The sequence below is a fragment of the Engystomops pustulosus genome, chromosome 11 (genome assembly GCF_040894005.1).
Source record: "Engystomops pustulosus chromosome 11, aEngPut4.maternal, whole genome shotgun sequence".
NCBI lineage: Eukaryota > Metazoa > Chordata > Amphibia > Anura > Leptodactylidae > Engystomops > Engystomops pustulosus.
Genome location: NC_092421.1, coordinates 3,694,408 through 3,710,198, shown reverse-complemented (window position 1 = coordinate 3,710,198; position 15,791 = coordinate 3,694,408). Strand labels below are relative to the sequence as shown.

General features: G+C 49.5%; 1 protein-coding gene across 6 annotated transcripts in view; it reads left to right on the top strand.

The window, feature by feature from the left end:
* Positions 1 to 15,791, top strand: part of LOC140105815 (heparan-alpha-glucosaminide N-acetyltransferase-like) — a 237,123-nt gene that overhangs the window by 23,856 nt on the left and 197,476 nt on the right. For all 6 annotated transcript variants that reach the window (XR_011850641.1, XM_072129916.1, XM_072129914.1 and 3 more), the window contains exon 4: positions 4,664 to 4,776. Coding sequence is in view for 5 of the 6 variants with exons in the window: in XM_072129916.1 (XP_071986017.1) it covers positions 4,664 to 4,776 (113 nt within the window). In the remaining variant the exon portion in view is untranslated. The remainder of the gene's footprint in view (positions 1 to 4,663; positions 4,777 to 15,791) is intronic.

Below are 15,791 nucleotides of genomic sequence, written 5' to 3'. Positions count from 1 at the left end.
ATGGTGATGGTAGAACCACCTCTCCTCTAGATGTAGAGGATGCCCCCTGTCTATGGTGATGGTAGAATCTCCTCTCCTCTAGGTGTAGAGGATGCCCCCTGTCTATGGTGATGGTAGAACCTCCTCTCCTCTAGCTGTAGAGGATGTCCCCTGTCTATGGTGATGGTAGAATCTCCTCTCCTCTAGGTGTAGAGGATGCCCCCTGTCTATGGTGATGGTAGAACCTCCTCTCCTCTAGGTGTAGAGGATGCCTCCTGTCTATGGTGATGATAGAACCTCTTCTCCTCTAGGTGTAGAGGATGGCCCCTGTCTATGGTGATGGTAGAACCTCCTCTCCTCTAGGTGTAGAGGATGCCCCCTGTCTATGGTGATGGTAGAACCTCCTCTCCTCTAGGTGTAGAGGATGCCCCCTGTCTATGGTGATGGTAGAACCTCCCCTCCTCTAGTTGTAGAGGATGCCCCCTGTCTATGGTGATGGTAGAACCTTCTTCTCCTCTAGGTGTAGAGGATGTCGCCTGTCTATGGTGATGGTAGAACCTCCTCTCCTCTATGTGTAGAGGATGCCTCCTGTCTATGGTGATGGTAGAACCTTCTTCTCCTCTAGGTGTAGAGGATGCCCCCTGTCTATACTGACGGTAGAACCTCCTCTCCTCTAGGTGTAGAGGATACCTCCTGTCTATGGTGATGGTAGAACCTCCTCTCCTCTAGGTGTAGAGGATGCCCCTGTCTATGGTGATGGTAGAACCTTCTTCTCCTCTAGGTGTAGAGGATGTCGCCTGTCTATGGTGATGGTAGAACCTCCTCTCCTCTAGGTGTAGAGGATGTCCCCTGTCTATACTGACGGTAGAACCTCCTCTCCTCTAGGTGTAGAGGATGTCCCCTGTCTATACTGACGGTAGAACCTCCTCTCCTCTAGGTGTAGAGGATGCCCCTGTCTATGGTGATGGTAGAACCTCCTCTCCTCTAGGTGTAGATGATGCCCCCTGTCTATGGTGATGGTAGAACCTCCTCTCCTCTAGGTGTAGATGATGCCCCCTGTCTATGGTGATGGTAGAACCTCCTCTCCTCTAGGTGTAGAGGATGTCCCCTGTCTATGGTGATGGTAGAACCTCCTCTCCTCTAGGTGTAGAGGATGCCCCCTGTCTATGGTGATGGTAGAACCTCCTCTCCTCTAGGCGTAGGGGATGTCCCCTGTCTATGGTGATGGTAGAACCTCCTCTCTTCTAGGTGTAGAGGATGCCCCCTGTCTATGGTGATGGTAGAACCTCCTCTCCTCTAGGTGTAGAGGATGCCCCCTGTCTATGGTGATGGTAGAACTTCCTCTCCTCTAGGTGTAGAGGATGCCCCCTGTCTATGGTGATGGTAGAACCTCCTCTCCTCTAGGTGTAGAGGATGCCCCTTGTCTATGGTGATGGTAGAACCACCTCTCCTCTAGATGTAGAGGATGCCCCCTGTCTATGGTGATGGTAGAATCTCCCCTCCTCTAGGTGTAGAGGATGCCCCCTGTCTATGGTGATGGTAGAACCTCCTCTCCTCTGGGTGTAGAAGATGCCCCCTGTCTATACTGACGGTAGAACCTCCTCTCCTCTAGGTGTAGAGGATACCTCCTGTCTATGGTGATGGTAGAACCTCCTCTCCTCTAGGTGTAGAGGATGCCCCTGTCTATGGTGATGGTAGAACCTTCTTCTCCTCTAGGTGTAGAGGATGTCGCCTGTCTATGGTGATGGTAGAACCTCCTCTCCTCTAGGTGTAGAGGATGTCCCCTGTCTATACTGACGGTAGAACCTCCTCTCCTCTAGGTGTAGAGGATGCCCCCTGTCTATGGTGATGGTAGAACCTCCTCTCCTCTAGGTGTAGAGGATGCCCCCTGTCTTTGGTGATGGTAGAACCTCCTCTCCTTTAGGTGTAGAGGATGTCCCCCTGTCTATGATGATGGGAAAATCTCCTCTCCTCTAGGTGTAGAGGATGTCCCCCTGTCTATGGTGATGGTAGAACCTCCTCTCCTCTAGGTGTAGAGGATGTCCCCTGTCTATGATGATGGTAGAATCTCCTCTCCTCTAGGTGTAGAGGATGTCCCCTGTCTATGGTGATGGTAGAGCCTCTTTTCTTCTAGGTTTAGAGGATGTCCCCTTTCTATGATGATGGTAGAACTGCCTCTTCTCCAGGTGTAGAGGATGCCCCCTGTCTATGGTGATGGTAGGACCACCTCTCCTCTAGGTGTAGAGGATGCCCCCTGTCTATGGTGATGGTAGAACCTCCTCTCCTCTAGGTGTAGAGGATGCCCCCTGTCTATGGTGATGGTAGAACCTCCTCTCCTCTAGGTTTAGAGGATGCCCCCTGTCTATGGTGATGGTAGAACCTCCTCTCCTCTAGATGTAGAGGATGCCCCCTGTCTATGTTGATAGTAGAACCTCCTCTCCTCTAGGTGTAGAGGATGTCCCCCTCTCTATGGTGATGGTAGAACCTCCTCTCCTCTAGGTGTAGAGGATGCCCCCTGTCTATGGTGTTGGTAGAACTTCCTCTCCTCTAGGTGTAGAGGATGCCCCCTGTCTATGGTGATGGTAGAACCTCCTCTCCTCTAGGTGTAGAGGATGCCCCTTGTCTATGGTGATGGTAGAACCACCTCTCCTCTAGATGTAGAGGATGCCCCCTGTCTATGGTGATGGTAGAATCTCCTCTCCTCTAGGTGTAGAGGATGCCCCCTGTCTATGGTGATGGTAGAACCTCCTCTCCTCTAGCTGTAGAGGATGTCCCCTGTCTATGGTGATGGTAGAATCTCCTCTCCTCTAGGTGTAGAGGATGCCCCCTGTCTATGGTGATGGTAGAACCTCCTCTCCTCTAGGTGTAGAGGATGCCTCCTGTCTATGGTGATGATAGAACCTCCTCTCCTCTAGGTGTAGAGGATGGCCCCTGTCTATGGTGATGGTAGAACCTCCTCTCCTCTAGGTGTAGAGGATGCCCCCTGTCTATGGTGATGGTAGAACCTCCTCTCCTCTAGGTGTAGAGGATGCCCCCTGTCTATGGTGATGGTAGAACCTCCCCTCCTCTAGTTGTAGAGGATGCCCCCTGTCTATGGTGATGGTAGAACCTTCTTCTCCTCTAGGTGTAGAGGATGTCGCCTGTCTATGGTGATGGTAGAACCTCCTCTCCTCTATGTGTAGAGGATGCCTCCTGTCTATGGTGATGGTAGAACCTTCTTCTCCTCTAGGTGTAGAGGATGCCCCCTGTCTATACTGACGGTAGAACCTCCTCTCCTCTAGGTGTAGAGGATACCTCCTGTCTATGGTGATGGTAGAACCTCCTCTCCTCTAGGTGTAGAGGATGCCCCTGTCTATGGTGATGGTAGAACCTTCTTCTCCTCTAGGTGTAGAGGATGTCGCCTGTCTATGGTGATGGTAGAACCTCCTCTCCTCTAGGTGTAGAGGATGTCCCCTGTCTATACTGACGGTAGAACCTCCTCTCCTCTAGGTGTAGAGGATGTCCCCTGTCTATACTGACGGTAGAACCTCCTCTCCTCTAGGTGTAGAGGATGCCCCTGTCTATGGTGATGGTAGAACCTCCTCTCCTCTAGGTGTAGATGATGCCCCCTGTCTATGGTGATGGTAGAACCTCCTCTCCTCTAGGTGTAGATGATGCCCCCTGTCTATGGTGATGGTAGAACCTCCTCTCCTCTAGGTGTAGAGGATGTCCCCTGTCTATGGTGATGGTAGAACCTCCTCTCCTCTAGGTGTAGAGGATGCCCCCTGTCTATGGTGATGGTAGAACCTCCTCTCCTCTAGGTGTAGATGATGCCCCCTTTCTATGGTGATGGTAGAACCTCCTCTCCTCTAGGTGTAGAGGATGCCCCCTGTCTATGGTGATGGTAGAACCTCCTCTCCTCTAGGTGTAGAGGATGCCCCCTGTCTATGGTGATGGTAGAACCTCCTCTCCTCTAGGTGTAGAGGATGCCCCCTGTCTATGGTGATGGTAGCACCTCCTCTCCTCTAGGTGTAGAGGATGCCCGCTGTCTATGGTGGTGGTAGAACCTCCTCTCCTCTAGGTGTAGAGGATGCCTCCTGTCTATGGTGATGGTAGAACCTCCTCTCCTCTAGGTGTAGATGATGCCCCCTGTCTATGGTGATGGTAGAACCTCCTCTCCTCTAGGTGTAGAGGATGTCCCCTGTCTATGGTGATGGTAGAACCTCCTCTCCTCTAGGTGTAGAGGATGTCCCCTGTCTATGGTGATGGTAGAACCTCCTCTCCTCTAGGTGTAGAGGATGTCCCCTGTCTATGGTGATGGTAGAACCTCCTCTCCTCTAGGTGTAGAGGATGTCCCCTGTCTATGGTGATGGTATGACTGGATCAATACGCATAGAGGGGGCAGTGTTTGACATCAAGGAGAATATCCTTCAGTCAGCTCCCCCCCCCCCCCCCCCGCCCTGGAATGGGTCAGCGCAGTGTAGCAGTTCTTATTTGGAGACTTTCTTTAATTGCGGCATCACGTGCGTCTGATCTCCGGTGGTCGACCTGGCAGCTTCATCATCATTGATTGCTCTGAGGATTTCTACCTCGTTATTGACATGCATGGTTGCTCCTCATTACAGGCCAGGACTCACCACTGGACACGGGGAAATCACTAATTAGTTTAATTACTGATTAACTCCTTTCTGTTTCATCCTGACAGCTGGAAGCAGTTATATGGAGAACATGGCCATTACATAATAAGCGTCCAGCCGAATAATGGGAGCGTGAAGTGCGACAACCATGTGAGCAAATCTCCGACAAACAATCTTTTACGTAAGTGTCTCCGATATGCCCTTCACCTCAAAATGAATCCATTGACATGACACGAGGAGGTGAGCTCACTATTCTGCTATACTGCACTGGCAGGGATGAGGGGAGAATTTCATCCCGTTATTTCTTGATTGTTGCTCATGGTTTATGTGCATTGCCTGTCATTGCTACATTTATCCTGCTTCCTAAAAACTTCATACGCCTAACTTCATAGCGTTAGATTTGATGGGAACTGTAGCACACGATGCAATACTAGTCGTTTCATGGACACAATGTAGGGCAGCACGGTGGCTTGGTGGTTAGCACTACAGCCTTGCAGCGCTGGAGACCTGGGTTCAAGTCCCAGGGTCAACATCTGCAGAAAATTTGTATGTTCTCTCCATGTCTGCATGAGTTTCCCCCGCATCCTCCGGTTTCCTCCCACACTCCAAAACATACTGGTAGGTTCATTAGATTGTGAGCCCCATTGGGGACAGCGACCGATTTGGCAGCGCTGTGTGCGCTATATAAATGAAGAATTATTATTATTATTACAATTTCATCTTCAGCATCACAATCACTTTCCACTATTTTGACTTTGCTACATTTAAATCTGCAAGGAAATATAGAAAAACAAACATTCCCGAAATAAAAGTCGATCTTGAAGTGTTGGCGTCGGGTGGTGTCTTCATGACCGGGGCAGCTCCATGGAGTCCTATATTCAATATCTACCGTCAAGCAGGATGACAAGTCTTTCATCTGATCTGAAGCTTTTGACCCCAGTAGACGGCTTTTCACTCAGTAACCTGAGGCTGTCAGAGCAAAGGGATAAAGGAGAGGATGGTCACTCCTATAGGGGACGCTTCAGAGGACCTCACTCACCTTGTCATAGCTAAATAGTGCATGAGGGAGTGTAAACTGTGAAAATGTTTAAAATTTTTGTGAGGACAACAAATGTTCTTTTTACTTGATGAGTTCAGGTTTCACTGCTTTATTTTCTGATAAACCTTCAATGGGGCAAATGTATCATTATTTCTGCTGGTCAAATTGATGTAATGATGGGTCAGTGTTATCTATATAGAGGTCATTGTACAGGGAGGGGGAGGAGATAAGCTGTGACATCATCTATTGTCAGTAGTGATGTAATTATGGGTCAGTGTTATCTATATAGAGGTCATTGTACAGGGAGGGGGAGGAGATAAGTTGTGACATCATCTATTGTCAGTAGTGATGTAATGATGGGTCAGTGTTATCTATATAGAGGTTACTGTACAGGAGGGGGAGGAGATAAGCTGTGACATCATCTATTGTCAGTAGTGATGTAATGATGGGTCAGTGTTATCTATATAGAGGTCATAGTACAGGGAGGGGGAGGAGATAAGCTGTGACATCATCTATTGTCAGTAGTGATGTAATTATGGGTCAGTGTTATCTATATAGAGGTCATTGTACAGGGAGGGGGAGGAAATAAGCTGTGACATCATCTATTGTCAGTAGTGATGTAATGATGGGTCAGTGTTATCTATAAAGAGGTCATTGTACATGGAGGGGGAGGATATAAGCTGTGACATCATCTATTGTCAGTAGTGATGTAATGATGGGTCAGTGTTATCTATAAAGAGGTCATTGTACATGGAGGGGAGGAGATAAGCTGTGACATCATCTATTGTCAGTAGTGATGTAATGATGGGTCAGTGTTATCTATATAGAGGTCATTGTACAGGAGGGGGAGGAGATAAGCTGTGACATCATCTATTGTCAGTAGTGATGTAATGATGGGTCAGTGTTATCTATAAAGAGGTCATTGTACATGGAGGGGAGGAGATAAGCTGTGACATCATCTATTGTCAGTAGTGATGTAATGATGGGTCAGTGTTATCTATATAGAGGTTATTGTACAGGGAGGGGGAGGAGATAAGCTGTGACATCATCTATTGTCAGTAGTGATGTAATGATGGGTCAGTGTTATCTATATAGAGGTCATTGTACAGGGAGGAGGAGGAGATAACCTGTGACATCATCTATTGTCAGTAGTGATGTAATGATGGGTCAGTGTTATCTATAAAGAGGTCATTGTACATGGAGGGGAGGAGATAAGCTGTGACATCATCTATTGTCAGTAGTGATGTAATGATGGGTCAGTGTTATCTATAGAGAGGTCATTGTACAGGGAGGGGGAGGAGATAAGCTGTGACATCATCTATTGTCAGTAGTGATGTAATGATGGGTCAGTGTTATCTATAGAGAGGTCATTGTACAGGGAGGGGGAGGAGATAAGCTGTGACATCATCTATTGTCAGTAGTGATGTAATGATGGGTCAGTGTTATCTATCTAGAGGTCATTGTACATGGAGGGGGAGGAGATAAGCTGTGACATCATCTATTGTCAGTAGTGATGTAATGATGGGTCAGTGTTATCTATATAGAGGTCATTGTACATGGAGGGGAGGAGATAATCTGTGACATCATCTATTGTCAGTAGTGATGTAATGATGGGTCAGTGTTATCTATATAGAGGTCATTGTACATGGAGGGGAGGAGATAAGCTGTGACATCATCTATTGTCAGTAGTGATGTAATGATGGGTCAGTGTTATCTATATAGAGGTCATTGTACAGGGAGGGGGAGGGGATAAGCTGTGACATCATCTATTGTCAGTAGTGATGTAATGATGGGTCAGTGTTATCTATACAGAGGTCATTGTACAGGGAGGGGGGGGGGTAGATAAGCTGTGACATCATCTATTGTCAGTAGTGATGTAATGATGGGTCAGTGTTATCTATATAGAGGTCATTGTACAGGGAGGGGGAGGAGATAAGCTGTGACATCATCTATTGTCAGTAGTGATGTAATGATGGGTCAGTGTTATCTATATAGAGGTCATTGTACAGGGAGGGGGAGGAGATAAGCTGTGACATCATCTATTGTCTGTAGTGATGTAATGATGGGTCAGTGTTATCTATATAGAGGTCATTGTACAGGGGGAGGAGATAAGCTGTGACGTGATCTATTGTCAGTAGTGATGTAATGATGGGTCAGTGTTATCTATATAGAGGTCATTGTACAGGGAGGGGGAGGAGATAAGCTGTGACATCATCTATTGTCAGTAGTGATGTAATGATGGGTCAGTGTTATCTATATAGAGGTCATTGTACAGGGAGGGGGAGGAGATAAGCTGTGACATCACATATTGTCAGTAGTGATGTAATGATGGGTCAGTGTTATCTATATAGAGGTCATTGTACAGGGAGGGGGAGGATATAAGCTGTGACATCATCTATTGTCAGTAGTGATGTAATGATGGGTCAGTGTTATCTATATAGAGGACATTGTACAGGGAGGGGGAGGAGATAAGCTGTGACATCATCTATTGTCAGTAGTGATGTAATGATGGGTCAATGTTATCTATATAGAGGTCATTGTACAGGAGTGGGAGGAGATAAGCTGTGACATCATCTATTGTCAGTAGTGATGTAATGATGGGTCAGTGTTATCTATATAGAGGTCATTGTACAGGAGTGGGAGGAGATAAGCTGTGACATCATCTATTGTCAGTAGTGATGTAATGATGGGTCAGTGTTATCTATATAGAGGTCATTGTACAGGGAGGGGGGGGAGATAAGCTGTGACATCATCTATTGTCAGTAGTGATGTAATTTATATAGAAGTGGTAACTTCTTTTGTTCTGGCCGTGATGTAAATGAAGTTGCAGTCTATTCCTATTATGTGTTACATCTTTTTATGTCTAGATGGTGACTTGGTGCCTTTAATGACCATTGCACATCAGTTCTCACCAATTCTTGATACGAAGGTCTTTATATTTGGTTTATGTATAATTTCTAATATTTCTTCCTCCTAATAGTCACAACATTTATTCTTCTGACATCTCTTCTGGTACCAGCGCATTGTCCCTAATAAATCTTCCGCCCTTATCAGATTGTCAGACAAAAGGTGTAAATAATGTTTAGGGAAAACTTGAAGTGTGCGGCAAACATTGTGTAGGAGGATCTGTTGACAAGATGTGTATAATCTCGATTGAGAGAACATATATCACTCTCTTTGTGCTTATCTTGTACCGGAGAAGCTGGACCATAATTTAAAGTGCATTAAGATGCCACTTAACTGAAGAATTGATGTTAGTTAAAAGCCAAGTTTATGCAGGTCTGGCATTACTCAGGGACCCTTTATCACAGGTGAGGAGGGGGCCATAAACTGCAGGATCAAGCAGGGTCCTAAAGATGACAAACACCCATCATGCATTAGTCTCTGGGTTCTGTGTGTACATCAGTAACACTGTCTCCCATGGAGGAATACATGGATGTTGGTTCTATAGGCATGCACAGCCTCTAATATTCAGAGAAACACAGGTTAACTCGAGTATAAGCCGATTTTTTCAGCACAATTTTTGTGCTGAAAAATCCCCACTTGGCTTATACTCAGGAATATAAAAATCCAACGGCCCGGGCAGCTCCTCTTCATCTTTATGTGCGCAGCACGTTCACGGCAGCTCCATGGGCAGCGCCTCTTCTGTCTTCAAGCCGGCGGCAAGTCCGCAAAGGCTCCGTGTGCACAGCCCGGAGCCATCGCGGACCTGCAGCATGAAGATGAAGAGGAGCTGCCTGGGCCGTCGGAATGGTGAGTACCAAAACATACAGTCATAGCCATAAGTTCTGAGAATGACACAAATGTTAATTTTTACAAAGTCTCCGGCATCAGGTTTTATAATGGTAATTTGCATATTCTCCAGAATGTTATAAAGAGGGATCAGCTTATCAGCAATTAATTGCAAAGTCAATATTTGCCTAGAAAATGAACTTTTTCCCCCAAAACACATTTCCCCTTCATTGCAGGCGCCTTAGGCGGAGCAGCGGCCATGGTGTCAGTGATGTCTCCAGTAACACAGGTGCGGGGGCTGATGGGGACAGGGCTGGGGACAATGTGTCATGTGTAAGTAACAATCACCACTGGGCAGTATAATAGGAGCAGGTAACATGGTGTCAGTGATGTCTCCAGTAACACAGGTGCAGGGGCTGATGGGGACAGGGCTGGGGACAATGTGTCATGTGTAAGTAACAATCACCACTGGGCAGTATAATAGGAGCAGGTAACATGGTGTCAGTGATGTCTCCAGTAACACAGGTGAGGGGGCTGATGGGGACAGGGCTGGGGACAATGTGTCATGTGTAAGTAACAATCACCACTGGGCAGTATAATAGGAGCAGGTAACATGGTGTCAGTGATGTCTCCAGTAACACAGGTGCGGGGGCTGATGGGGACAGGGCTGGGGACAATGTGTCATGTGTAAGTAACAATCACCACTGGGCAGTATAATAGGAGCAGGTAACATGGTGTCAGTGATGTCTCCAGTAACACAGGTGCGGGGGCTGATGGGGACAGGGCTGGGGACAATGTGTCATGTGTAAGTAACAATCACCACTGGGCAGTATAATAGGAGCAGTTAACATGGTGTCAGTGATGTCCCCAGTAACACAGGTGCGGGGGCTGATGGGGACAGGGCTGGGGACAATGTGTCATGTGTAAGTAACAATCACCACTGGCCAGTATAATAGGAGCAGGTAACATGGTGTCAGTGATGTCTCCAGTAACACAGGTGCGGGGGCTGATGGGGACAGGGCTGGGGACAATGTGTCATGTGTAAGTAACAATCACCACTGGGCAGTATAATAGGAGCAGGTAACATGGTGTCAGTGATGTCTCCAGTAACACAGGTGCAGGGGCTGATGGGGACAGGGCTGGGGACAATGTGTCATGTGTAAGTAACAATCACCACTGGGCAGTATAATAGGAGCAGGTAACATGGTGTCAGTGATGTCCCCAGTAACACAGGTGCGGGGGCTGATGGGGACAGGGCTGGGGACAATGTGTCATGTGTAAGTAACAATCACCACTGGGCAGTATAATAGGAGCAGGTAACATGGTGTCAGTGATGTCTCCAGTAACACAGGTGCAGGGGCTGATGGGGACAGGGCTGGGGACAATGTGTCATGTGTAAGTAACAATCACCACTGGGCAGTATAATAGGAGCAGGTAACATGGTGTCAGTGATGTCTCCAGTAACACAGGTGCGGGGGCTGATGAGGACAGGGCTGGGGACAATGTGTCATGTGTAAGTAACAATCACCACTGGGCAGTATAATAGGAGCAGGTAACATGGTGTCAGTGATGTCTCCAGTAACACAGGTGCGGGGGCTGATGGGGACAGGGCTGGGGACAATGTGTCATGTGTAAGTAACAATCACCACTGGGCAGTATAATAGGAGCAGGTAACATGGTGTCAGTGATGTCCCCAGTAACACAGGTGCGGGGGCTGATGGGGACAGGGCTGGGGACAATGTGTCATGTGTAAGTAACAATCACCACTGGGCAGTATAATAGGAGCAGGTAACATGGTGTCAGTGATTCTACAGTAACACAGGTGCAGGGGCTGATGGGGACAGGGCTGGGGACAATGTGTCATGTGTAAGTAACAATCACCACTGGGCAGTATAATAGGAGCAGGTAACATGGTGTCAGTGATGTCTCCAGTAACACAGGTGCAGGGGCTGATGGGGACAGGGCTGGGGACAATGTGTCATGTGTAAGTAACAATCACCACTGGGCAGTATAATAGGAGCAGGTAACATGGTGTCAGTGATGTCCCCAGTAACACAGGTGCAGGGGCTGATGGGGACAGGGCTGGGGGACAATGTGTCATGTGTAAGTAACAATCACCACTGGGCAGTATAATATGAGCAGGTAACATGGTGTCAGTGATGTCTCCAGTAACACAGGTGCAGGGGCTGATGGGGACAGGGCTGGGGACAATGTGTCATGTGTAAGTAACAATCACCACTGGGCAGTATAATAGGAGCAGGTAACATGGTGTCAGTGATGTCTCCAGTAACACAGGTGCAGGGGCTGATGGGGACAGGGCTGGGGACAATGTGTCATGTGTAAGTAACAATCACCACTGGGCAGTATAATAGGAGCAGGTAACATGGTGTCAGTGATGTCCCCAGTAACACAGGTGCGGGGGCTGATGAGGACAGGGCTGGGGACAATGTGTCATGTGTAAGTAACAATCACCACTGGGCAGTATAATAGGAGCAGGTAACATGGTGTCAGTGATGTCTCCAGTAACACAGGTGCAGGGGCTGATGGGGACAGGGCTGGGGACAATGTGTCATGTGTAAGTAACAATCACCACTGGGCAGTATAATAGGAGCAGGTAACATGGTGTCAGTGATGTCTCCAGTAACACAGGTGCGGGGGCTGATGGGGACAGGGCTGGGGACAATGTGTCATGTGTAAGTAACAATCACCACTGGGCAGTATAATAGGAGCAGGTAACATGGTGTCAGTGATGTCTCCAGTAACACAGGTGCGGGGGCTGATGGGGACAGGGCTGGGGACAATGTGTCATGTGTAAGTAACAATCACCACTGGGCAGTATAATAGGAGCAGGTAACATGGTGTCAGTGATGTCTCCAGTAACACAGGTGCAGGGGCTGATGGGGACAGGGCTGGGGACAATGTGTCATGTGTAAGTAACAATCACCACTGGGCAGTATAATAGGAGCAGGTAACATGGTGTCAGTGATGTCTCCAGTAACACAGGTGCGGGGGCTGATGGGGACAGGGCTGGGGACAATGTGTCATGTGTAAGTAACAATCACACCCCTGGACACTTTACAAGGAGGCTGGTGCTTGGCATCATTGTTTCTCTTCTGTTACCCATGCGAATTTGCAGCGCCGGGGCGATCATATGATAAATATCTTCCTTTGGGTCCATGGCCCGGAAACTCCCCGGATCTTATCCCATTGAGAACTTGTGGTCAATCATCAGGAGACGGGGGACAAACAAAACCCAACACATTGTGACAGAATGCAGCAGTGATTGTGCAGGAATGGACGGCGATCAGTCAGGATCTGGTGCAGGAGGTGAGTGAGAGCCGCCAGGGAGAAGTGCAGAGGTCCTGGAGAAGAAGGAGAGGTCCTGCAGATACTGACTGGCTGCAGTAACTCCTCCCACCTGACAATAAAAGCTTCTGCTCCCCATAATATGATTGCACTTGTATCTCTGGATGTGATAAACATCTGACAGACCAGAGGGACACATCATGTGACAAGAGGAGATTTGTGTCATTCTCACTTATGGCCAGGACTGTATATGTAATATTTTCAGTACAATATCAATGTGTGAAGCAGCATTTACAGTTCAGTTATACAAAGTAAATCAATAAAATCATCAAAGATGAAAAGGTCTGGTCCACATTTAACTGTATGAAATGTAATAGAACCCCCGGTCAGTGAGATAATGGGCTGTAATTTACGCTCCTCATGTAAGATGATGCTGTAAATGTGTGATGAACACCTTTCTACGTCACCGTAACCATAGAGCGAGGGATGGTGACGAATGACGCGTCTCTGCTCGGCCGGAGTTTGTTGACTTAGTTCTTGGCTTGTCAAAAGATGCAGCAAAAGCAAAATAAACAGACTTTACTTAATAGTATTTATCTAGTGCTGAGAGACAAAGTACAAAAGTGCAGGGGCGCAGATATCACGCCCGCAGGGGAGAGGTGGGCCCGCAGGGGGAGAGGTGGGCCCGCAGGGGGAGAGGTGGGCCCGCAGGGGGAGAAGTGGGCCCGCAGGGGGAGAGGTGGGCCTGCAGGGGAGAGGTGGGCTCGCAGGGGGAGAGGTGGGCCCGCAGAGGAGAGGTGGGCTTGCAGGGGGAGAGGTGGGCTCGCAGGGGGAGAGGTGGGCTCGCAGGGGGAGAGGTGGGCTCGCAGGGGGAGAGGTGGGCTCGCAGGGGGAGAGGTGGGCTCGCAGGGGGAGAGGTGGGCTCGCAGGGGGAGAGGTGGGCCCGCAGTGTAGAGGTGGGCTCGTAGGGAAGAGGTGGGCTCCCAGGGGGAGAGGTGGGCCCGCAGGGGGAGAGGTGGGCCCGCAGGGGGAGAGGTGGGCCCGCAGGGGGAGAGGTGGGCCCGCAGGGGGAGAGGTGGGCCCGCAGGGAGAGAGGTGGGCCCGCAGGGAGAGAGGTGGGCCCGCAGGGGAGAGGTGCGCCCGCAGGGGAGAGGTGGGCCCGCAGGGGGAGAGGTGGGCCCGCAGGGGGAGAGGTGGGCCCGCAGGGGGAGAGGTGGGCCCGCAGGGGGAGAGGTGGGCCCGCAGGGGGAGAGGTGGGCCCGCAGGGGGAGAGGTGGGCCCGCAGGGGGAGAGGTGGGCCCGCAGGGAGAGAGGTGGGCCCGCAGGGGAGAGGTGCGCCAGCAGGGGAGAGGTGCGCCCGCAGGGGAGAGGTGGGCCCGCAGGGGAGAGGTGGGCTCGCAGGGGAGAGGTGGGCCCGCAGTGTAGAGGTGGGCCCGTAGGGAAGAGGTGGGCCAGCAGGGGGAGAGGTGGGCCCGCAGGGGGAGAGGTGGGCCCGCAGGGGAGAGGTGGGCCCGCAGGGGAGAGGTGGGCTCGCAGGGGATAGGTGGGCCCGCAGTGTAGAGGTGGGCTCGTAGGGAAGAGGTGGGCCAGCAGGGGAAGAGGTGGGCCCGCAGGGGGAGAGGTGGGCCCGCAGGGGGAGAGGTGGGCCGCAGGGTAGAGGTGGGCCCGCAGGGTAGAGGTGGGCCCGCAGGGGAGAGGTGGGACCCGCAGGGGAGAGGTGGGCTCATAGGTGAGAGGTGGGCTCATAGGGGAGAGGTGGGCCCGCAGGGGAGAGGTGCGCCCGCAGGGGAGAGGTGCGCCCGCAGGGGAGAGGTGCGCTCGCAGTGTAGAGGTGGGCTCATAGGGGAGAGGTGGGCTCGCATGGGAGAGGTGCGCCCGCAGGGGAGAGGTGGGCCCGCAGGGGAGAGGTGCGCCCGCAGGGAGAGAGGTGATGCAAACTCTGTGATACATCATACAAAAATAAAGTGCTTCTTTCTCCACTTATCTCTTCTCCTGCTCCCTCCCTCTTCATGATTGACTTTCTGTCTGGAATCTGATGGGTGCGGTCACACTTTCTGCTTGATTTGTGCTTTGTAACACAATGCAAACAGAAACACAAGCCTGATGGGCTCTGAAAATGAGAGTCTTTTCCTTAATACATCAGCAAAAGCATCTTTAAAACTGCAGATACTCCTGAAATTATGTCCTCTCAACAACCTCTAAATGTGACTCGTCTCAGGCAAAGTATGACTCTTCTCTGCTCATATTCACATGACTTTGGATGAGGTTTTTATAGGTAAATGGGTTAAGATTTCACACAAAAGAGGGAATTCTAGAAAGCATTTCCTACCCAAGGAGGTAAAATGGGGTCAGATCTAGTAACCGTGTCCCTGTAACTCTACAGCAGAGCAGGAAACAACAGATGCCTTGCTTTGCCTTTTGGAGGTGAGCTGGAAATTATTAGATCCAAATTTTACTTTGGAAATTCCAAATACCAAATCCTCCATTTTCCAATAAACGTTCAAAAGAAAATTACAGATAAAAACAATCAACTAAAAAAAGTTCTTTAAAATGAAAGTGTCAGATAGTGAGGCACAAGTCTTGCTGATGGGGAAGGCTCTCATGATAGCTCGTCTCTCGTCAGTGGTTGGCGCCTGGCAGGATGTTCTAGTGTTTGCTCTGCCTGAGTCATCGCTCGCTGTTGCTTACTTTTCCATCCCGTAGCGGGGATCTCAGACTACGGGGAAATCAGGAAGATGAGCAGATGAAGCTCGGGCCGCGCTGTGCATGGGGGCGAGGCGCCCACTTACCATCACATAGAGGCAGTAGATAAAATACGACCCACTCTCTGCAAACACTACACACATCTACTGGACGGTGTTCTCATCACTAATGCAGAATGAGGCTCCACCTTATTGACCTAATTATACAGTCTTTTTTTTTGTAGTAAAGACTGTTGTCAGACTTCTGGTATTTCTTATTACTCAAGGCAGGGAACATGCTGCAGGATAACCCAGGGGGGACACGTACTCACCCAGGGGGGACACGTACTTCTTAAATCAACTTTTAAAATTATGCTAATGACACTGAAGGGTTTCCGGAGGTGTTACCAAAGCCCCTCCATGCTTCAGATTCTCAGG